The following is a 23,306-nucleotide window of genomic DNA, read 5'->3' on the forward strand; positions in this document are numbered from 1 at the left end:
AGACAGCAGTGGAAAGGAAAGACGTGGAAGTTGCTGTCCCCCCCAGCTTGCTTGCCTTTGAGTGCAGAGAGCAGCCTGTTCTGGGTGCAGCCTGAGACGTGAGCAAGGAGGGTGCTGCCGGACTGAAACTGCTGTGTAGGAAAATGCGTTCACCTGCTTTGCATGAGAGCAGACTTGATTGCTGGGTGCTGCCCAGCGGGAAGACAGCAAACCTTTGGAGCCAACGGCTTCAACTGCCTCGAGTTCAGGAGCTTGTCTTTATCAAGAAGTCAGAGTGCGCTAAGCCAGCGCATGGCTTTGTAGTGTGCTTGCTGCTCTCTGTACTCGTGGTGTCTTCCAAGAAGTTGATTTTATGTAATTTAATAACTCGCTGAAGTAATTTAATTACCTTGTGTCTGAAACTGAGACCGGAACCATGGGGAAATCGGGGTACTCTGACGGTGCAGAGTTATGCCGTCCTCCTGCAGATTGTGCCGGGCTCTGGACATGACAAAACTATTGCCATGAAAAGTAACCCACTCAGGGCTTATTCCCACTACTGTAGCGTAGGGTGAGCATCATCTCAGACTGCAGGCTCTCTTGGCACTAAGATCTAAATTGTTTTCTTGCCTGCATAGGTGGTTCTTCAAAGTTCAAGTAGAAGAAAGAAGCACGCTGCTGTTGATGTTACACTTGATCTGCGGATGGGTCCTGCTCAACCAGCAGCAAATTTATTTGTTTTAGAGCAGAGTTTTAACTCTGCTTCTTGGCTAATGAAAAGGTCAGAAATGGCTCTGCTTTTGTTTCCCACCCTAGGATGCATGAGCAGCCCAGTAATGTGAGTTTCCCCCACTGGCTCCTCCATTCCCACATCGAAGACTTTTCTTAGGCTGTCTGCAGTCACTGCTGCAGGTAGTGGGTGTGACACCTCTTTCACACACACTTCCATAGCTTGGGTCACTTAACTGGGCGCTGCACCTCCCAATATGGGAGAAAATCAAGTCCAAAGTATTGTGCATAGGTTACAAAATATTAATGCACCATATGGAAGAGGCAAAAAGTACTTTGCTGAGCAGGGGAGGTTGAGTAGAATTAGAAAATAATCTTTCCAAGCTCCTTTGGTCTGTTTTGGAGACTCAAAAAAATAAATGTACACATAACAAAAGTACTTGACATTTAACAGCACAGGGAAATGAAACTAATCAGTTACGGTGCATGAAGATAGCAGGAGGGAAATGCTCTTTTGTAGTTGGTTTCTTTCCAAGCAAATCATCTTAGTCATCTTCTGTCAAGCAAAACCAGGGTGGAATAGGTGTTTGTCATAAGGAGGGTGTAGCTAGATGTGATTAGTAACAGAATCCAACTTTCCATTAAAAGCTTAGTAGCTGACGTGGGGAGTCAGACCTGTTCAGGTACTCTAATGTTACCCTGCTCCTGCTAAACCAGAGCGAGTTTCCAAAGAGCAGCTGTGCTTGATCGCAGGCAGCAGCGAGCTCCCCGCCGCCACGGGAGAGGGTGTCTGTCGTCAGCACCCCGGCGGGCAGAGCGATTGGTTTTGTGCAAGACCAGTGAAAATATAGGGTGGGAGCGCTCGGATGAGACGTCAAGTCGGAGGGTTTCCCATTAGAGAGGGGAAGGACCAAGGGAAGACCTTATGTGGTTAGGAGCCCAAGAGACGGCTTTACTTCCCGACCTTACAAAGCCGGGCTTAGAAATGTGGGTTTTTAATCTGCATGGGGATATGTGGTTGATTGCCCCAGGGACAAGAAAAAAGATTTAGTTAAGTCACTTATGCTTTCCTTTGTTGTCCCACCAATCTGATGGACTTGTCTCTTCTCTGGCAGCGCTGGGAAGAAGGGAGGTTGGGCCACTTACAAATAGCTCTTGCTCAGATTTGAGGCAGCAATTGCAGAGGGCAAGAAAAAGTCACCTTTGTACAGAATAGCTTTGGGCCTGACTTTCTTTTTGTTAAGGTTACTTGTATCGGTTTGACCTCAGCGGAGGCGGCAGCGCCGAGTACCAGCCCCTTTGTGCGCTGGCCGTAATCATTTCTCCAGAATTGTTTTTGAGGTTGTTTTTAAATTGCACTGCGGGAGACTCTTCAGGCTTGGGTAGAGCCACATTAATTTTGGTGACAGGCGTTCTGCCCATTGTTTGTAAAGGGCATTCCCGTTGCGGCGGTTCCCAGCCGGGCGCGTGGCCTGAGGCTCCGGGCGAGGATTTGAGTTGAGGTTTTAGGTCGGAGAAGGAAGGTCCGGGTGACCTGAGCCGGGGTCGGTCCCCCGTGCCCCCCGCCCAGGGGAGCTCCACGGGCAGCCCTTGTCTCTGCGCCACCGACCCAACCTCCCGTGCGGACGTGTCAGCCCTGGGGTACAGGCATGAGTCGAGCACATCCCCTGCTCTTGGGTTGCTCAAAGGGTTTTCAGTAAGGTGCAGAGGATTACTTGTAGCTTAGGATAGCGCTAGGAACTGCCTGATAGCTAGAATAACCGGTTTGAGTGAACACAGCTACGGTCAGTCTGTTTTGAATTTGACATTGAAGGAATGACCTACTTTCTGCAGGGAGAGCTGTCATTTTAAAACAGATGTGAAATTGTTACTTGGTAACTGTGTAGGGTTTGAAGTACCTCTAATAGTCCCACTTTGTCCTCAGCTGCTGAATTTTGTAGCTGGCTTTGTGTGTCTCAAGGTCAGGCTGGTCACCACTGATGATTTTGTATCTCTCGGGTATTTTCTGATGATGTGGAAAGCAGATCACCAGTACAGGGAACAGAAAGGAGGAATGACATGAAAACTCCGCTCATCCAGGCACTTCTGTCAAGTGCCGTGTAGGAGATGTACATTCAGTCCCGGTGGCCTCAGCCTGTTAGCTCCTGCCTCCCCACTGGAGGCCACAGAGGTGACACACAAAGCCCAACATCTCTCTGCCTTAGAGGAACAAAAGAGGAAACTTCCTTTATCTGCCAATTTTCCTTATGTTCCCTGAGTGTGCACGTTGTTCAACTGGGAAAGGAGAAAAAGGGAAAAAAAAAAAAAAAAAAAAAAAAGCTGCTGATGTTTATAGATTTAAATAATCAAATTTAAAAAACCCACAAATATCCAGAGACTTTCCTGTGCAGATTGTTGATGTCTTTGCCACTTCGCTATACTGACTCCATCGCTTTGACTATTTATGGGTTTGTTAGTATCCGTGTATCACTGTCCTTTTCCTTGTTGCTCTTACAAAATATCACAGCCGTGGTTCTTTCAGGATACGGGGGCAAGTTAAGAGGTTCGTGTCCTTGGAGTAAGACTTCAGAACACATTTTGTATTGTTTTTTAGCAGAATCATCTCGGCATACGTTCTGATCCTGAGGTTTAGAAACTGGGGCTGGAAGCTGAAGCGAATCTGTGTGAACGATATTTGATCACCAGTGTTCTTCACACAAACACACGTGTATGATTTGGGGGGGGCCTTCCACAGTACTGAGCTGGGCTCTTTCTTTGGCAGTGGTTCCAGCTGGCATGAAGGACAGAGATGATAAAGGGACTGGTTTTTCCCCTTTTCCTTTGGTTAATACCATAACATATAAATCTCATTTGACTTCATCTCCCTTTGCATCAAAAAGCCATCTCTACGAGGCAAAAAATACATGAAAAATCAGTGTTCCCTGACATAATTTGAAGTGCTTCCTTTTGTAGGCTTTAATCATCAATTGCCTCCAAAACACCACTGCTGTAAGGATTATATCAGCCATAGGAAGGTCTGAGGGCAAGGGTAAAAAAAAAAATAATTCCTTCATACTTTTGTTTCCTGTGATTTTCCTGTCATTTGAAGTACTCATCTTAGAAAGCAAACATACTGGAACAGCAAGGCATAGGGAATATTTATATCTCTGTAGCTGGTCAAGGTGAGGAGTGTTGACCTCAGCTGCTACGTCATCCAGTATTTGTTGGGTCGTTACCTGAGATAGCTGGCTACCTAGAATCCACCAGTGTCTGTAACATGTTCCCTTTCCATAAAGTCATTTGTTTTGTCAATAACTGCAGAGAGAATTTTGAGACCTTTCCGTTTCTGCTCCAGTAAGAATTAATGATGCTACCTATAGGGATCGCTATGGGATATATAGCGTTTGCTGTAAGCCTTTGGGGTTTTAATTCCACCTAAGTAATGGGCTGAAGAGGGATGCTGGGTGCTGCTGCTGGGGGAGTGGGAAGAGATAATTAAGAAACAGTTCCTTTGACAGTTACCTATTTCCCTTAACCCAAGCGTAAGAAGAGAATGTTTCTTTTGGCTCACAGGAAAAGGGTTAAGAAGCTCTTTGACAGAGTATTGCTCTTCCATCAGCTAATTCCTCTAAGAAGAGCTAAGACAAAGGAGGCAATTATTAGCGTGATAACAGGCCAAAAGGAAAATAAAAGATAAACTGCAAAATCAACATACAAAATCCTGCGTATTGCCTCCCGCAAATGGGGTAAGAAGCATAAGCAAGATGATATATTTATTTTTATTGTTTATTAGTCAAGTAGGACTGGATTGAGAATGTGTGGCAGGAGTTATCCGATTGTATTATAGAGTGGACCGTCTGTTTCTGAACTCACCTCTCTTCCCATCCAAGACTGAGTGTAGTAATTCCCCTTCCAGTAGTTGTGATGGAAACCGTAATTTAAATGAAGAAGTAATAACAACATGATGCTCAATGCGTATTTTCTGTCAAAATCTGCTAGTACAATTCTATGTTAGGAAACAACAGTAGCCAGCATGGGACATTTTCACTGACTACACAAGTCCGTGTCACGCTGTGATGTGACACCAAGGTGAGTTATTTTGGTTTTGGCTGTGTGCCTGATTTGTACTGGTTTGTGTAATAAAGGCTCATCTTTTCAGGTAAGACAGGCTGTACTATACAGACAGCCAGTAGAGAGCTAAGGGACGTAAACAGTAATAACCTTCAGGTACCTTCTTCACACAGTACATCCGAACAAGAGGGACCCGCGTGCTAGGAGTGTGCGGATCTGGCTTCCTCCCTGCCTGACGCATGGATTGGCAAAGCAGGGTGAAATCCTGCCCTTAACCCAGAGCCAAGCTATAAGGTTATAGGCAGCCGGGGGGTGCACGAGTATGTCAGTCGGAAAATAGTGTGGATGAAGAGAGATGGACTGAGCGGAGGAGCAGGCAGCTGTAGGAGTGGCACGCCAGTCCGGTTTGTCTCATCTGACTGGTCTACACTGCAAGTGGAAAGTGCAGCTACTCACTTTGGTACAGAATCAAGGACTTCTGCAGCAGAGTGTTTCCGCACTACCCTAATGACCAAACCCTAGTTTTCAGTATCCTGAGGCACTGAGGTCATTAAACGTTTGCACACGCTTGCTGCTTGTGCATACCCCTGAGTCAGCAGCCTGGCAGGTCACACTGACCCCGCTCCTCCCTCCGAAGGATCTGGTCAGGAAGATCCAAGGTTTTGGATGCACAGGAAAGCCTTCAATCTCCTATATTCTTGGAAAGAAGAGAGTGATACGGAGTCTGCATATTGGCCCCATATGGGGACCATTCAGCCCCCAGCTGATCCGGCACGTTCCAGCAGTCTTGCAGTGCTATTCTGTGTGTGCTCTTTCCAAAATGCTGCCCAGCGCCTCTCAGCCAAGGTGACTTTCATAACACAGCACTGGAGGGAGAGAATTAAAGAGGGGTGACTTGCAAAGAGTCTTAAAAGAACGTAAGGAGTATTCCAAACACAAAGGCTGAGAAGAGAGGGAGGTATTTTCAAAAAGAGTTACAGAGATTTTCCAAAAAGTTCCCTGGAAATAATATTAGGTCATGTTTTAGGCTTTTTCAGATTTACATTTTAATCATAACAACACCTTTTATTACCACTTAACACTTTCAGACATGTGCAAACACATAGCATGTGCGCTGTGCAACATGTTTGATATTTACAGGCTCGGAGGTAGAGTTTTGAACTCTGCCTCGGCAGCGTTTGGCAATGACTGCGATGACACTTGCATGATGGGAGGAATCATGGCCAAGTTGGGTAACTTCTGACAAGTATAAACACAGCTCTGCCTTCTGTAAACTAGATTTCAAGCCATATTGCTGTTCTAGGGAAGAGACAGTCCTGCCGTTAGACTATGCAGTCTCTCTGATCAGCTTTTAAATCGCGCTCCCGGTTTGCATTGAGTGACCCTCTGAAGAATAAGCAGCAAGGGACAGTTGGATGGGTCGGGCGTCCCAGGAGCTTAGCCCTGGGTCTTACGGACTCTTTGTCACAAATGAAACCTAGATCTGTTGTTTTTAGGGGTTGTCATCACTGAAAGCTCTGTCTTAGCCAATGTGAAATTAGTTAGCTGAGATCAATCCATGTTTGTCTGCTCAGTTTTCTATGGAGTAATGTTTACATCCCAAAGCTGCATTGCAAATGTCCTGACTGGCATATTTGTAGGTGAATTCAAGTGAAGCCAGAACTTAACTGTACAATGCACGATGAGCTTTCCTTTTGCTTTTAAAAAATAAATGTCTGGGCTAGTGTTTATGCATGCTGGTGAGGCAGTGTGTGCAGGGAAGTTTTTCTTGTATTAAGTAAGCCGCACTTCAGTGTTACCATTTCCTTTAATGACAAATTCATGTCAGAATTACCCCAGGGATAAAATCCTTGTCTGAAAACTAGGAACATTAAGTGGTCCAAATTCAGCCCTGAAGTAAATGAATTCCCATCACTCAATGGGCAACGAAGCTGGATGTTGCCCGTTTTGTTTTACAGGTTTCCTAGGCAGGGCTGTTTCAATAAGAGCAGCACTTCTCCGACAGCCACAATTGGGAAAGTTGCAGCGTATCTTCTAGATGAAGGCATCACATGATGGCATTACGCAGAGTGCTGGGCGTCAGTCCAAGAAACCCGAGTCCTGGCTGAGCTCTGCCACTGACTTTTGGTTGACCAGCTTTTCCTTTGTCCTTCCATCTGGCATATTTATATCATAGGTTTTTGAGAAATACCAAGTCTCTGATTATATGTTTGGGCAATCTAATGCTGCAGTAGCCAGTACTATTTCAAGTTTTTATTGTCACTGTAGTTGCATGGGGGTACATTAGAGCAAATGCCTTTCCTGGGTATATAGAGCGCTCTCTTAAAATAGATATTTTTACAGAAACTGACATTGTATTCATTTTTTCAACTCAAATCTGAGCTGATGCAAAGTGCAGTTACACTGCATTTGGGAAGTAACGGTATTCAGGAGGAAACCCTTGCCAGTAAGGTCTGAGAAAGAGGAGCAAAAGGGTGAGAGCAGTTCCTGTTCGCAAAAGGAAACCCTCTTCTGCAAAGCTAGGCTGGTATGTCAGTACCAGCCGGTACTGGGAGCAGTTCTGACTGGGTCCTTTCCTCTGCTGGGGCGGCTGCTTTCTCTGGGGTCTGCTCTTTTCTATATTTAAATTATTCAAATGGTGATTTTGCAAGAATGCAGGACTAGCTCTATGTGGAGCTGGCCTGTGGGCCATCTAGCCCAACACGTCTCCAGCTGTGGCCACTACCACAGCTGAGTAAAAGGAGATTGCAAGGACTAAGCCACCAATGATTTGCAGTAAAATCTCCTTTTTCGTTGAGTCTCATCTTTAATGGATATCAGCTAAAGTTCTGAAGCTTTGTTGTATTCCCTCCCCTTTCCCAGTCCAAAAGCCCTCTAAATTATTATGTTAAAGCATAACATGATGTTGGGTTATTGTGTAAAACCCGAACCGTATTTTACTCACAGGAATCCTTTTCATAGTTTCCTTTTGAAGTTTATTGCCTAGGCTAACAGTGAAGCCGTTCGTTAGAACGATTTTTCTTCTGTCTGGTCTACATTTTGCCTACCAGCAGCCTCTTCCTTTGAACAATATAACCTTTTTCAAGTTAAAAAAAAAAAATTCCTGCTAAAATTTGGAAGAGAAGGTTTGTGTGCACTCATCCGTCTATGTCATGTGAATACTGAAAACCTCTAATCTAATTTTATTCGTAGGCCCACTTTGTCATTTGTCTTTAAACTTTTTTTCTGATGTATAGCAGCGGCGATGATGGGTGCCTGGCTGTGTTGCAGCACTGTGCCTGCTCCCGACGGCCACTTGCCTTACGCGTTCGTGCAGCACATAGCAGAAGCCACACGATCGTTGTGTTTCTCAGGAGGAGTAAGTGGCAGCTCAGAGTGGGGTTCGCATGAGGCAGCATTAGCCTCCAGATAAAACCATGCCCCTACGCGTTCCTGTTCCCTGACACTCTGGCACCTGTGATTATAAAAAAAAATTAAATGGGCAGGACTGGGTGTGGGCAGAAATTGTGGGCAGAAATTAGTCGGAGTCTGAACGTGTTATCAATGCACTTAGCAACTGCATAGCCCTCTTTTTGCTATCACACTGTTGGGCAATACTGGCAGGACTGGGTTCCCTTGTACTCCCTCTTAAAAATGCAATGCTAGGTTGCTGTGAACAGAGAAAGGCAAAAGGGTGAACTTTTCTGCCCAAGGACAGGGCTGATCTCTTTAAATAATATCTCTTTTTTACCTTTGGCTGGTTTGTTTCATAAGGAGCTGCCTCATCTGGTGTTTTTTTCTTTCATTTTCTCCTGTGAATGATAGGTGGGGTTCACTGAAAATGGGACGTGGATGTCGTGACAATGCTGCTAGGAACTGAGTTGGAAGATGTTAATTTGGCATCCAGAGTTGCTCTGGCACATCTTTACTGGGTATTGCTTTACGCTGTGCTCCAGACCTTTGGACTGCTGATGAGTTCAGGGGTGGGGAAAAGGATGGTGCATTTCCGTGAGGATTGCAAAAGTTTCAGGAGTCATTAGGGAGAGATGGGAAAGGATGGTGATAACTGGCTTCTGACAGGTTTGAACATGATTCGGCAGAGCAGAAGAGCCATACGTGCAGTGTTTTGCAGTTAATTTTGATTTTCATTTTCTTAATTTCATAGGTAGCAGTGGATAGACAATGGAATTTGGACCCTAATAGGTCAGTTGCTTGAAACACCTGACCACATAGGTTGTAAGAGAATTAAATACACTCCGCTGATTCACTTCGTTTCTTGCTGGTTCATCTGGCTTGGGCTAAGGGAAGTTGCGCACCTGAGAGTAGCTGGGGAAAGGAGTAAGATTTCAGTAAGTTTGAGAGGATACAAACATGTGCACATAAACGGGTTATTTTTTCCTTGCATGTGTTGCTGTTTCAGAAGGCTGATCATTTAAGACAGAAAATAATACCATATGTGCCTGACAAACTGCAGGGTATTTCTGGTGCGGCAGTGAGCCATGGTAGCATGGTTTCTGTCAGGGACTGGGATTTCTATTCCCTGTCCTTTCAATCTGCTTGTTAGACTCAGTGAGGGCTCCACGTCCAAGTGTCTATCTGCAGTCAGAATCTGAAAAGCAAGAGAGAATCCAACCAAATTGTCCTGCATTGGCTTAGCAAACTGTACAGGTGTCACCCGGAGAGGTGTTGCAGCTGTACTTCAGAGATTGTAAAGGTCAGTCTGCATTTCCACGAATGCTCCTGTTTCCAGCGATGTGGAACTCAATTGCACGGAGGTTTGGCGCAGGAGTTCTCAGAACTTGAACCTGTTTGCTTTAACAAAATGTGCTGAAGATGCAGGAGTGGGAGTCGTTAAGATAACAGCCGATGCAGTAAAACCGTGTGTGACTGCAGTTATGTGTTGGCTTGACTCACGCCAATCCTTTCTGCCTTCAGTCTGCAGAAAGGGAGCTGCAGGGTTTCATATATGTAGCTAGGGGAAGAGTTTAGTCCAGCTAAGAAATTAAGAAATTACATAATAATGTGTCAGAAATACTGCATCTTTCTTTTCAGTATTTTACAAGGTTTTCAGAGTTCCCTTTTAAAGATGGATACAGCTTTTCCTTCCTTTTGTTTTCATTTTTCCACTTACTTTGCTTGTGTTTTGTTTCTACCCTGTCTAACTCGCTTTCTGCATTTCAAGCACAACCAAGAGGGATGTGATTGTTTTTGTTTAACAGCTTGAACTTGAGCAGATTATTCATTGCCAGCGTTTCCTGGTTGGTGTGCAGTGGAAATCTACCCACCGTTGATGAGGTTGTGGAAACAATGTTTGGTGGTGAATGCCAGTCCCATGGCTGGCATGGAAGGGACAGCACGTGCTTTAGGAATACTTTAAAGCAGTAGTTTGAACTTTGAAGCCAGTGGATTCAGAAAGGGAGAATGATGGAGAGGAACTAGTTGAGCTTCTGGTTTTTTTCTGAGCGTGTGTTATTGTTTCCAGTGGTTGAGAGCACGCTGTGCCTTGCTTCAGGCAGGATGGGGGGACTGTGGCATGAGCATCTCTCCTGGGGAGCGAGTGCAAAGCGGCCACAGTGGAGTCGTGTGCCAGCAATGGGGTTCCCCCAGTGTATTCCCTGCATTTCGTGGAGGCGGGACAGATGAGGTGGCCTCTGTCTCCGTCTGACACCACGGGGCAGATCCAGCTCCCCAGTGGTTTCCCCGCCTGCTGCCTGGCACGTGAGGCGATGAGAAGGGGAAAGGGTGCTGGGCCAGGCTGCAAAGATGGGGAGGCTGAGGCCCAGTGGCAGCAGAACATGGGGAAAAAGCTGTTGGTGGGAGTCCCGCAGCCCGAGCATGGTCTGCCTTTCACAAACTCATCTTTCAACACTACCATGAGCAGAATTTTTCTTTGGGGCCAACTTGAAGCCTGCTGTAAACAAGTGGCCAAACTTCCAGTTACTTTCCATCTCCTTTCCCTTAGACTGTAATGGTTTTCTATGGCACACAGAAGCAATGCAAAAATCATTCCTGTGTTTTTCTACATCATTAAAGAATGTTCCATCAGCCCTTCGTAACTTGGGACTTGGGGTCTGCCACTGCTCATCTGTGTGCGGTAGAAACCAGGCCCACACTGATGATGGTTTTGGTGTTAACTCTCTCAGTATCCAAAAGACTTTCCTTTGTTTTAAAGGTTTTTGTGTCTTGTTTGAAAAAAAAAATGGTGAAGAATTTGTCTGATCTTCTTGGGGAGGATTTCTGTGAATAGAATATGAATGAATCCATTTGGATTTTACCAAAGACTTCTACATCGAGTGTCTTTAAAATATATTTAAAATGTTTATTTAAAATCCAAGTCAAATGATTTTTAACAAACTTTCTCAAGATAGAAGAAACTGACTTTTTGGAGTAACTGTATTGTTTATTCTTTGTATTGCAGTAGCACCTAGAGAACCCTATTGTGCTAGATGCGGAACAAACATATAACAGAGATGGTCCCTGCCCACATGAGCTTACAGCCTTCAGCTTGGCCTCTGCATCGTCCCGCTGGGGGATTAACCGGGCATTCCTTCTCCTTACACGCTTCTGACATTTTAGCTGGGCTCTCTTGAGGCATGAGGTCAAACCTGCAAGCTTGATTTCCTCATTACCCCCAACAGAGACAAGATCAAGTAGAAGGCAAGTTTCAGAGAGCTGAACACTTCCCAAACTGATTTTCACGTGCTGTAGGTACCAAGCCTGTGGCCGAGCCACGTGGGCTTCCTGAGATCACTGCTGCTCTTTGAAGAGCTGTGGTTTCCCTGTTCCCAGTGTCCTCAGGCAGATCGAGGTGTTTGGATAAAAGGAAGCCTTTTCAGTGGTTTATGGTTTATATTATTTAAAAAAAAAAGTTTTATTTCTTGTTTTGCCTTCTAAGTTTTCATTCTCGTTCAGTACCTTCCCACGGTTGCTGCCATATGGGGCAAGGGGGAAGGATGTAATAAAAAGCAAACCTGACATCACACATGCACGCTGTCAATCATCAAAGTATCAAAAACAAAGCTTGCAAGAGCACAAACTTGTATAAATGTGGAGAGGGAAAAAAAAAAAAAGGGACACTGCCTAAGGACATCAGGCCATCTTGTCCCTTTGGCAGCTTTAAGGTAGGGTGGAAGAAACCCCACTCATTTTTTGAGCTTGTCTCCTGGCTCACCATCCCATCCTTTTCCACGTCCTCTCTCAACCCTCAGGTATAGCTGGGATTTGTCTCTTCTTACAGAGAGACAGTCCCAGGGAGGGATGAACGAGGAATCCTTCACATTGGTTCATGCTTTAACAAGTTATGGGGTCTTCGGGGCAAAAGAAGCCAAAAGATAAATTCTCTAGACCTGTCTGTTCCCTTCTCTACTCTCACTCAGTGACATGGAGGGGCTCCGACAGGCTGGGAAGGTGATGGGATCATGCAAATGAAGAGGAAGGGAGAACTTCTCTGTCTATGCTTGGTTTTGGGCAGATCCCATCTGCTGTTTATCCCTTCTATCCACAAAGGAGCAAGGGAGAGCCATTGTGCTTCATTTGCAGGGATGTGAAAAGGATGGGGGGTGAGAAGTATCCCAGAGCAAAAAATCTAATTAAGGGTAACAAACATGCCAGTGGGAGAAAGGGAGAGGAGAGGTCTGGACCTTGGCAAACAGAAAAGTTGAATTGTGGTTTCCAGTGTGTGCTAGAGCCTAGCTCTGATTGAAGCCACGTGGCTTGTGAATAATGCTGGCAGACACAGAGCAACTGGCAGTTTGGCGTTGTGTTAGCAGAGAGGAAGGACAGCTCTTTCTGCTGAGGTGCTTCTAATTCGTTACCCCCCAGAAATAAATAAATAAATATCCTGAAGCTGTATGTGTCACTGGTGCAGCTCAGCAGAGCTGTCTCTGAACCCCTGGTCCAGGAGACCCCATTCTTGCCCCACATCTCACAAGACAAGGACAATGTCAGGGAACGGCACTTTCAAAACACAAGCCAAATGCAGAGCGCTCTGAAACCAAATCCCTCTGCCTGCAAATAAGAAAATTGGGTTTCTGATCACTTGTTTCTAAATATTTTGTCACAAACTTCCTTTGGAGATGGAGAAGATGAAAAAAATGGGATGAGTGCCCCCTGGCCCAAGCTCAATATCCATAATCTCTGCTTAGAGCTCTCAAGGAAGAAGGGCTTCCTCAAAATCTCCTGTCCACAACCTATGATGCCGCATGCATCTCTGGGAGATGCACGAGCTGCTACCAATGTGCTTTGAGGTTACGATACCCAGCCCCCTGTAGCTAAGGAAGGAAAAAAAAATTCTTTACCTCTCTAGAGATGGGTCTAGATACAATCATCTGAGTCCTACATACCCCAGAAGTCTGGGGGAGCTTGGATGTGGACTCCTGTGACCTGTTACAGGGACAGGTTCAAACAGGTGGATCCAAATCCAAATTCCCACAGATTTTTGGCTGCCAGTTGGCTGGGAGCCTTTATTCTATCTCTAATTCCACAAAAAGAAAAAGAAACAAAAAAGAATAAAGTAAAAGGTGCTTTTAAAATACCATGAGGAGAGAAACTGCCATGGAAATAAATAGCAAAAATAACAATGTTAACAATTCCGGTCTCACAGAAACTCTGAAATTCAAGTAGTGTGCACATGCCTACAGCACTTTCTCACAGCCACTGTTGGCGCGGCCTGAGGTTCAGAGCTCAGATTGTGTCCCGTTGTTCACTGAAACAACCAACTCCTCCCTGGCGCTGGAATGGATTTAGAGAGAAGGGGAGAGGAAAGATGGATGCAGTCTCTGCTGATAACCAGGTCTTTACTGTGCCCACCTGATGCCTCGCTTTAGCGGGACAAAGACACAAAGTTCTCTTATTTCTGTCCCTGTCTGTCACGCCTGAGATATAATGGCCATGCTTCAGAGTTGGAAAGGGTATTGCTTCAAATAGTCCCCCATCCGCCTGGGTAGAGGGAGCTGGTCCACGTCGGCTGTAGACTTGTTGATCCGTAGCCGGCACAGGTGCTGTAGACTGGGGATGTTGTCTTTGCGGCTGAGCGGCCGGATGAGTTTCAAGTGTACTGCAGCTGCTGCCATCTCTTTTTGCATGGGAGGTAGAGGAGACGGAGGCGGGTAAGGAGCCTCGTTCTTGCTTTCCGTTGTGCAGGACATGACATAATGCTGGATAAGACTGACCACATCTGGGAAGGCCAGGATGCGAGGTTTGGACAAGTAGTTGGAGTCTAGCCGGAACTTGCTGTCAGTGTATTCGATGCGCACGTTGGTGGGACCTCGATTTGTCTTGACAGAGAGTGTGAACAGGTAGCTGGGGTGGGTGCTGTCCCGTACCAGGAAGGTGCCCTCCGGCATCTTTTGGAGGTGCTGCTTGGCCTCACTGGCAGTGATAGATCCCCAGTACCAACCTGGAAAAGCATCCCAGAAGGAACTTGTTAGGGAAAAAACATATTAAAGGACTAGCAGTGTGTTTAGGGAAGCCTTGAAGCCTACTGGGTTCAGGGCCTGGAAAGTAACCAAGCCCAGGCTTGGTAAGACCTTCAGAAAGACTACATCAAGGTCTAAGGGTTTCCTACCTACTCCTGTCATTGCTGTGCTGGGGCTTGGGACGGGGATGACTGACTTACGCAGATACTGCGCTTTACAGAGAAAGAGGGCCCTTTTTGCATTTCTTTCTCCTGATTCAGTTATTAAAGACAAAGCTTTTGCTTACACTAGTAACAAATTACTTCATGATACAAGTTTGTGGAGACTGAAAATGCACTTGCTGTATCCACAAGAGTGAGCCATGGCTGTGACAGAACCAGGTTCTTATCCGAAGTGGGATCAGGAGATTCTTCCTGGAGCTCAGATTGCAGAGTTGGCTCCCTGCTCCCTGTAGCCTTCTGACCCCGTGACTTTGTGAGTTGAGTCTTACCCGATTCTCGCAGGTAGGAGAAGGTTTTTGCAATGCAGAGAAGGTCTTCTTCAGGGTCTCGCGTCTGAGGTGGGTTGCTGTCTGGAACTGGAGCTGCGAAGGCAGGCGCGGACTCCTCCTGGAAGGCCATAACTGGGAGAGGCTGCATGATCGGCTCTGGCAAATCCACCGCAATGTCCCTGAGTGACAGTCTCCTGATCTTCTCCTCCGCCAGCAAAGGATGAGGTCTGAAATGAAGGGCATACTCTGCTATTTTTCCTTGCCTTGAAATAGGTTGCAGTGTCTCTTCAGTGCATGCTACCTTGTACTACAACACGTTACATTTTGTAAACAGATCCTCAATATGATTATCTTTCAAAGAGACAGAGTCAAGGGGGGAAAAATTAAACAGCTGAGTCCTTAGAAACAGGGAGAATTGGCCTCTTTCACCTCGTAAAAGGTGGTTTATCTTGCAATTAAGGTTGATTTGAAACCTGATATTTTTAGATGTTATCTTTTAATATGCAGGTTCAGAAGCAATAAGGTTCATAGCAGCATTACAGCTTCACTTACATCATTACAATGTTAGAGCATTTCTTTTTCTGCCAGTGCGTTTGTTAGTCATTTACTGTAATATAATTAGAAGCAAAACTGGGAATAGCTCAGGTTTTGTCCTACCCACTTTCTGCTCAAGGTTGACCTGATCTTAATGTGTGCGTTCAAACGGAGGGTGAGCTGATCTTGTAGTAGAATAATGGGAATTCTTGTTTTAGCCAAGCCTCTGCACTACACAAACCCTAGCATTCAACGGCACAATGGAGACCTCAGTGCGACTGTAATCCCTGCGGGATTACAGCAGCAGGAGGTCCTGCCATGGCTGGGCTGCTATGAACATTAATCCCTCTGTGGCCTAAAGAGAGCGTTAGTGGTCTCTTCAGGTTAGTTCAGCATCTAAGGGCAGTTTCAGGAAGCCTCTGGAGCTCTCATGGGCCATGGGTGCTCCTTCTCTGCACCATGGAGATTCCTAAAGGAAGGCAGAGCTCCAGGGGGAGGATGGATGTTGGGAGACAGGGAAGTCTTCATTCCCAGGCAATCTCCTGAGCAAAACCATTAGTTTCTGTCTTCTAGGCTCTTTGCCTTTGTGTGCCCTGTACTGCTGCACCTCCTGTGTTATATCCCCCACAGGGACTCACTTGCTTGAGACATTCTTTTAGACACTTAACATAAAAGATAGCTGAGCGTCCAGAGAAACACAACACAGTCCTCAACATGAGACTGTCACAGCACCATTGGAGCTGATGGGGATTGCAAAGGCAGCAGCCACCTCCTCCTGCATCACTGAAAAGAGAAGTGGAAGGACACTCTGAAGTCATAAGCACTTCCCTTCCAGTCTTCCTCCTTCTCTGTGCTGTATGGGAACACTCACACTTTAAGTACGTACAGAAATGTGTGGTAAATGATCTGCCCCTGGTCATGGCTGCACCCCACCTTCCCAAACTGCCAAATCTGAGGTATGGGACGGGAGCAGGAAGAAGATTTTGCAGGGAAAAGTAGAATAGAGATAACCTGACCAGTTCCATGACTCTGTATTTCTAATAAAACCACATAGATTTGGAGTAAGGTTTTTGTAAAAGCACTGGTAAAATTGAATTTACAGAGAGACGCTTCTTGCCCATGCAGTAAAAGGCAAAACCCCGCTATTCTTTTGGTATTTAGAAAAGAACATTCTTCCTTTTTCCATATGTCAAATCAGGACGTATGAAGAAGGGTATCTACTTAGCATTCCTGGTATTTGATCCTCATTTCTTAATTTCTATTCATGGGTAGGAAACCAAACCTAATGAAAGTGATTGCTGGCCCTTATCATCACCAGGTGCCCTTGATCACAGGGACTGCGTTTTCAGTGGCTTTCACAGAACAATGGGTCTGAATATACTTTTATACCTGGAGGTCGCTGTTGTGAAACCTCTGGGTTTTCTTTCAAGTCCCACCTGAGCGACATTTGTAGGTGTTGAGGGCTGCATTTTTAAAGATACTTGGATGTCTCCCTCGTAATGTCATGGTCTTCACAAATGTCTAGCTTCTTGGGGAAAGGAGATTCCTGACTCTCCATTTCCCCCCCTTTTGAGCAAGGAGGACCGTAAACCAGCCCCTTCACTGCACTAATAGTTCGCGCTGTGCAGAGGGTGTTACACAGCACCGCTGGCAGAGCATTCTCTCTCAGGTGCAGTCTTATACCAGCTGTTCACTGAGCTGAAAATGGCTGTGACCAATGTTAAGTGAAATGAGTCCCGCACCGCTCGCTGCCCTCTCACTTGAATACTGCAGTCCAAATTCCAGATCTCTCTGAACTTATTTTCTCCTGGAAAATTTTTCTGGCCTACCTTTTGGGAAGGGTTTTGAACATGAAGAAAACTTTTCTCGTTCATAGCATGGAACTACTTTTTTTCTTCTTTTTATGTACCTACTTTGGAGAGGAAATTAGGAATTGGCTAAGAGGCTGGGAAGGAAGGGAGAGATAGCAAACCTTTGTGGGGAAACATACTCCTGTTTCAGTGCAGAAAGCAATTTCAAGGGCTGTACCAGTTCACAGTTCAGTCCTCCAAAAGACACATCAACTATGTGAATTCGTCAGTAGGTTTCTTTTATAGAGCCGCTGTGGTGGGTCTCTGAAGCGGAGCTCGTGTGCCTAAGATGAGGTTTGCCCTTGTGCCCACTCTCTGCTGCCTTACACTTTCTGCCACCTGAAGGTGAAGGAGCCCAAACCCCCTGCAGTCAGTGTGGAGATTCTTCCACTGCAGCCAGAGAAGGGCCCTGCAGATACTCTTCCTCTTTCCCTTCTGTATACCTTATGTCCCTCTCCCCCCTACAAAAAGTCCTAGTGCAGCTGAAGCCTCAAAGGAGCGTGGTGGGATTAGAAATTCTCATAGACTGGGAGGTGCCGGTGTCCGAAACAACTTTGTACGTAGGTTGAAGAAAAAAGAGCTGCTGCTGTGACCAGAGCAGCTCCAGGCACAGGACAGGGAGAGCAGAGGGATCAGTGAGTAATGGCAAACTACAGCTTTTAATGCAAGTACGTTTGCACGAGGGATAAGAAGCGTTTGCTGGGATAAGGACATGTTGAAAAAGATACGCTGACATGAAAAATTCAGCCCTTTAATGGGCAAAATAAGTGTTTGAAAATAATTAGTGCTTGTAAGAAAGAAAGTAGAGGAGAGACATGTGGAGGACCAGGACTGAACAGAGTAAAGCGTTAGTACAACAGCTGCAATGAGGAAGAAAACACATATATAAAATTTGGCATGTCTAGCCGGTAGTCTATGTGGAGTCTCCAGAGAAACAGCAAATGAACTTCCCTGTGCTCTGGCAATTAGTGTTTCAAAAAGACTTGGAAAGCCAAGAAAGTTCAAGAGAACTAGCTGTGTCTGGTATCATTTAGTGTTAGCTTTGCAGTTACTTTGCTGATAAGCTAAAACTTTGTAACACAGTACAAATAGTACAAGAAAAAGTGCATTGAGCTGCTCTCCCTTCTATCAGCCACGTCCCAAGACTCCCATGGGAGCTTGGTCTGAATAGGAGGCAGAGTAGGAGTCCAGGATATATGAAATCCTAGGGGATAATGGAAACTGAGCAATAGATGGTCATAAAAAAGATATTTAGAGACAACCATCTACACATCTGGCTACATAACAAGTTCTTAGTGGGTGAAGGGAAGCAGTAGCTCTGGTATGTTAACCCTGGAGAAAAGCTTCAGCTAAGGGTTTCACAAAGCCTAAGCTGAAAAATGAATTCCCTTTGCCGTGGCTGTAGGAACTGCAGCAGTAGCCCGACAACGAGAACGAAAACAAACACACTTACTGAGTAGCAGGAATGTATTGGTAAGCATGAGCTCCGCTTGTCTGTGGAACAGATTTGGGCGGGGGGGCAATGGCAGAAAAATCCCCGTGCTTTACTCATTTAAAGCAGACAAGGCAAACGCACTGCCTCTGAGGAAAATCCGCTGGGGGCAGGCGGGATGGGTAACACTGACATTGCGGCTCAGGCCAAAACCAATGCTGACACTTTCCAAATATGCTGGATGATTCCTGCAGACCAGGTATTTACACACACTGATGACCTGAGCTGATCATAGAGACACTGAAGTGCCAACACACCAGTACTAGACACTGGTACCGGAGAAGGGACTTGGATGTTACCTGTTTTACTGAACAGAGATGGTGTAACTATATATATGCCCCCTGTGGCTTGTACAGAATGCTGCGTATGAGTAAGTCTGTACATACATTTAATCTTACCCATAAAAGCAATAGAAAACCAAAATTATGTGTTTAGCATAAATTTTACTTAGAAATAGACAAAAACATCTGAAGTCTGGGGAGGTTTTCCCCTGTAAGCAGTTTGTTTCCACTGGAACATTAGAGAACACCCACGGTCTCGGGCTTGTGTCCCCGCTGGTGCTGCACACACACCACTGAACAACACACTCTGAACTTTTACTAATTTTTACTCCCCCAAAGACTTTGAATACCATGTCGCTTTTCTGCAATAGAAAGCATGGAGATCAGGAATCCTTTACAGTCCATGATTTTTGGCCATGGAATCTAAAAAGCAGACAGATAGGACACACACGCAGAGCTCAGCACTCGGCTAGCGTAAGTCATTCCCATTCCATTACAGTCACACATGGCAACTCACACAAGCCGAAAAACCATCCCAGAGAATCTTACTAATCACAGTTATCGAACCACAGCTTTTAAAAGAAGGCTGCAAAGTATCTTACCCCTGAACACAGAGGATCATGTCACTCCTGGACCAAGGGAAAAGCATTAAGTCTTCAAGAAGGTGGGAAATGCTTTCTCCTCTTCTCCTTTTCTCGTCGTCTTCTTCTTTGCTTCCCAGAAGGAGCAAGCTAGTTCCAGCCTAAAGTGAGGGCTCACAGTAAGAGAAGGCTGGCGAGTCCCAGCAAAGCCCTTCCGCAGTAGGTTGAGTTTCACGCGCAGGAAAAGCCGAGCAGACGGAGGATCAGGCTGTCCGAGAAAGACTTTGCGGCTTGTTTAGCAACTTTGGCCAGGAAAATGTGTGCACACTGGGTGCTTTAGAAAATAATGTGTTCTTGTTCTGCTTTTTAAAAAACAACAACAAAAAGTTTTAAAAATAACCAGAGAAAAAGGGAAATTACATATATTTAAAGAGGAACTAATCTTCCTTCAGAGCAGCCTTTTAGAAAAAAATATTCAGAGCACTCTGAAATAATAATAAATAGATACCAATAAATAATATCTCCCCGAATGCTAAGAGCCGGCAGAGCAGCGACCTGCTTTTTCACTGACTCCGGCAGTAATGAAGCTCCGAGGGGAAGAAAAAAAAAAACAAAACCCAACCTACTAAGTAATCTTTTGTTTGCCCCTTTTAATCTGTTCCAGGAAGTGAGGGATTCCTGGAATCGCATTGTATTCGCATCACTCCGCCGGTATCAGCCACGCGGAAAAAAAAAAAAAAAAAAAAAAAAAAAAAAAGGTATAAATAGATGTGTCCATAACGGCCGCCTTGATGTCAGCGCCGGGGGAGGGGAGCGGAGCCCTCCCGGGGCGGAGGGGAGGGCTGCGGGGCGCTGCCGGCCCTGCGGAGCCGCCGCCGCGGGCGTTCGCGGAAACGCCTTTGATCCATTTCCAAGAACTTTCCAGGAACGCGGGGCCGCCGCGGCGGGCGCTGCCAATGGGCGCCGCCGCCGCCGTCCGCCCGCCAATGGGCGCCGCCGCCCGCCGCCCGCCCGCCAATGGGCAACGCCCCCGCCCCGCCGCGGGCGGAGCGCGGAGGGGGGCGGAGGGGCGGGGAGCTCCCCCTGCGCCCCCCGCCAGCCCCGCCGGGGTGTCGGCCGGCCGCGGCGGGGAGCGGGCGACAGTCCCCGGGAGGAGCGGGTGCTGTCGTGTCTCGCTGGCCGGGAGGCGGAAATAAGGTTGTCACACTGGCCCCGTGTCTTGGTCACCTGGGAATCCCCTGGGAGTTGGGATTTCAGCTCGGCTGAGTCTCCTGGAAAAGGTTGCGCCGCCACCATTCTGTCCTGCGTTTATAGATCGTTGTCAAGTTAAAATTGGGTGACCCAGGAGGAAATATTTCAGTTCCTTTTAGGGTTATTGAACCTTTGATGTTTAAGCACTTTATAACAAAAGCTTGATTGTTCTTTTCCTGCCACGAGTTTCCACCTCTTCACATACCAGAGATGAGGGAGAAGGTGAGAGTGGGCTGCCTGTCATCTCCATTGAAGTACAATGAATATTTAAAAACTGGTAATCATTGTGCTGTTCGGAACCAAATTGGATGGGGCCGTGAGGGGAGGGGAAGGTGATGGTAAGGATAAGGTTAGAAGGATGTTCTCATGGGCAGGACACGAGCCTGAGAGCAGGAAGCCTATGTTCAGCTCCTGACTCAGCCTTCAACTCCCCACTCTTTGATTTAGCAGCCGGTTAGCCTTTGCATGCTTCCATTCCTTGTCACTACTACATCAGGGACAGCACGGCAATGAGTGCTACTAATAATACTGAGCTATTCAGAGAGAGAGGTGCTGCGGGCCATCTAAGTACCCAGAGGGATGGGTACTTAGATACCCCAGTTTGCTTCTGAAGACGGACTTCAGCCGACACTTCATCTGAATACATTAAATCCCCAGCAGGGGCGAGGGGAGAGCAGGGGAGAGTGGAATTTCAATCCTCACCCTTTCTGTGCACAGCAAGCGCTAGAGTCAGAAGGTATCGAAGGCTGTACCTTCGCCCTTCGGTTCTGGCACAGGGCTGCAGGGGGATGCCTGCAGGGATGCCTGCAGGCATGTGCTCCTTCCGATCTAAATTTGGCATTATTTAATGTTGGTGTTGCTGCAGCATGATGGATTTGAACAGAGCTGGACTAGAGGGTAGGAAGTGGCTGTTGTTTGCTGCAACCTGTAGTTAACCTGCACATTCAGAAGGTGTTTCATCTTCAGCCTTGGAGAGGACACTGAGATGATAGCTGTAGTGTGCCGTGAGGCAGGAGTGCTGCGGCCCAACACAGACACTGAGCAGCTGTCTTTACATGGTTTTTTTTACTTAGAATTGGGCTCCATCTAGTGATCTTCTTCTGGAAAAGTCTTTGTGTGCAGGCTGCGTGCTGTCTGAGTAGCCATTTGTATCTCGGGAGCAGGAAATCTATGCTAAGAACTCTACAGTGGAAACATCACGTGCAGAAACGGGTCGCAGTTGGCAGCTCTGAACTTCTGCTCTGTGGAAGCAGCATAGGTGTCCACACCACTGCAGAGACCGTGTTATTCAGTATGCATCACATGCTGAGGCACTGGGTTTCTACCAGCACTCACTCGATCCGTGACTCTCTTTTCATGAGTCTTACAGGACCCTGAAAGATAATCATTAAATGGAAGTAGCTAATGAGTATGAGAATTAATGAAAGGAGTTTCATCTTCATTGGAAACATTTGTAGAGGTGGTCCACATCAAAAAAATGTTCAGGCTAGTGCCTGGGTTATTTTATGTACAAAATTAGTGATTGGTTTTAAGGCAGGAGCATTCAGCAGTACTTCATCACTCTACCTGAACATTTTGCCTCTCGCTGGCATTCCTCATGCCCATGGTAATGCCCTAAGTAGGAAACACAACAGTGTGCCCAATTTGCCAGAGTCCCAGGCCTAGTGCAGTCAATTACCCGTGCACAGCCAATATAAATTGATGTTGTTCCAACAAATTAGTTGTTTAAACCCAGTTTATACCGATATAAATGGCTCTCCAGGGTTCAGTGTTGCAGAGGAATTTACAAGAAATACTGTTGAGCGATATCATTCAGTAATAGGCTTTAGTTATCAAAGGTATCAAAGAACGCTCCCAGTAAAGTCAGGGAGGTAAGAAAATCCAGAAATCGTGAGCCAGTTAGTCCCTTAGGAAAGTTCACCAACACAACAGCACCATCTACTGATAAATGGGTGTTTGAGAAGACAGGTGGCCAGAGCCCCCTTCCCATTGAGGGTAAGTTACGCCACTTCAGCTGTACAGTTGGACATTTCCATAATCGCGTAGAGTTGGGGTAAATGTAAAGTGACGTCCAAAATCATAACTCTTGAGAGAGGTCTGTGTGTCTGGAGGTTACATGTACCTTCGCTATAAGCTGGTACCTGAAAGACAGGCCCTCTGGCTGCTGTGTGGCCATAAGGCCATCTCTGACCCTTGCCCTGGGTTGTAATGTAAGGAATAACATATGACCGAACACACATTAACAATAATAAGCATCTATGCCTTGTTTAGATGGGCCATCTTGTTATTTCAGTAGGGCACACCAATGTCTGTAATCAACAACACAAGAGGGTGATGAACTTACCGTTGTGGTTTTGATTTCCCAACCTGGTGTACAGCAATGGAGTCTCCAGGGTGTGGGTGGGCTGTGCCGTGGATGCAGGGACATCTGAGCTGGCTCCAGGCAGAAGTAAGATGTGCAGGACGGCAACAAGCTTCATTTTGGGCCCCAAAAAACCTTGGTGTTCCTGTAAGGAACTCAAGATATTCATTGTCCCTGAGCTTGCTGGCATGTGGTGACCTACAAGATGACTGCAGTGTGGCATCTGTGAGCAACTTTTCTGTTTGTATCAAATGCTGTGTTTCCACAAAGATTGTATTCCTGAGTGGCCTGGAATGGAAGGCCACCCCAGGA

At 46.2% G+C, this 23,306-nt stretch overlaps 2 protein-coding genes across 4 annotated transcripts in view; one reads left to right on the forward strand and one right to left on the reverse strand.

The window, feature by feature from the left end:
- Positions 1 to 23,306, forward strand: part of HEMK1 (HemK methyltransferase family member 1) — a 151,189-nt gene that overhangs the window by 89,525 nt on the left and 38,358 nt on the right. The window lies entirely within an intron of this gene.
- On the reverse strand, positions 11,032 to 20,063 carry CISH (cytokine inducible SH2 containing protein). The gene is made up of 3 exons (XM_054215795.1): positions 19,403 to 20,063; positions 14,644 to 14,870; positions 11,032 to 14,134 (listed from the first exon to the last, which is right to left on the reverse strand). Exons 1-3 carry the CDS (start codon positions 19,447 to 19,449, stop codon positions 13,632 to 13,634), a joined length of 777 nt encoding a protein of 258 aa, XP_054071770.1. The 5' UTR covers positions 19,450 to 20,063; the 3' UTR covers positions 11,032 to 13,631.

The sequence above is a fragment of the Rissa tridactyla genome, chromosome 10 (assembly GCF_028500815.1).
Source record: "Rissa tridactyla isolate bRisTri1 chromosome 10, bRisTri1.patW.cur.20221130, whole genome shotgun sequence".
NCBI classification, from domain to species: Eukaryota; Metazoa; Chordata; class Aves; order Charadriiformes; family Laridae; genus Rissa; species Rissa tridactyla.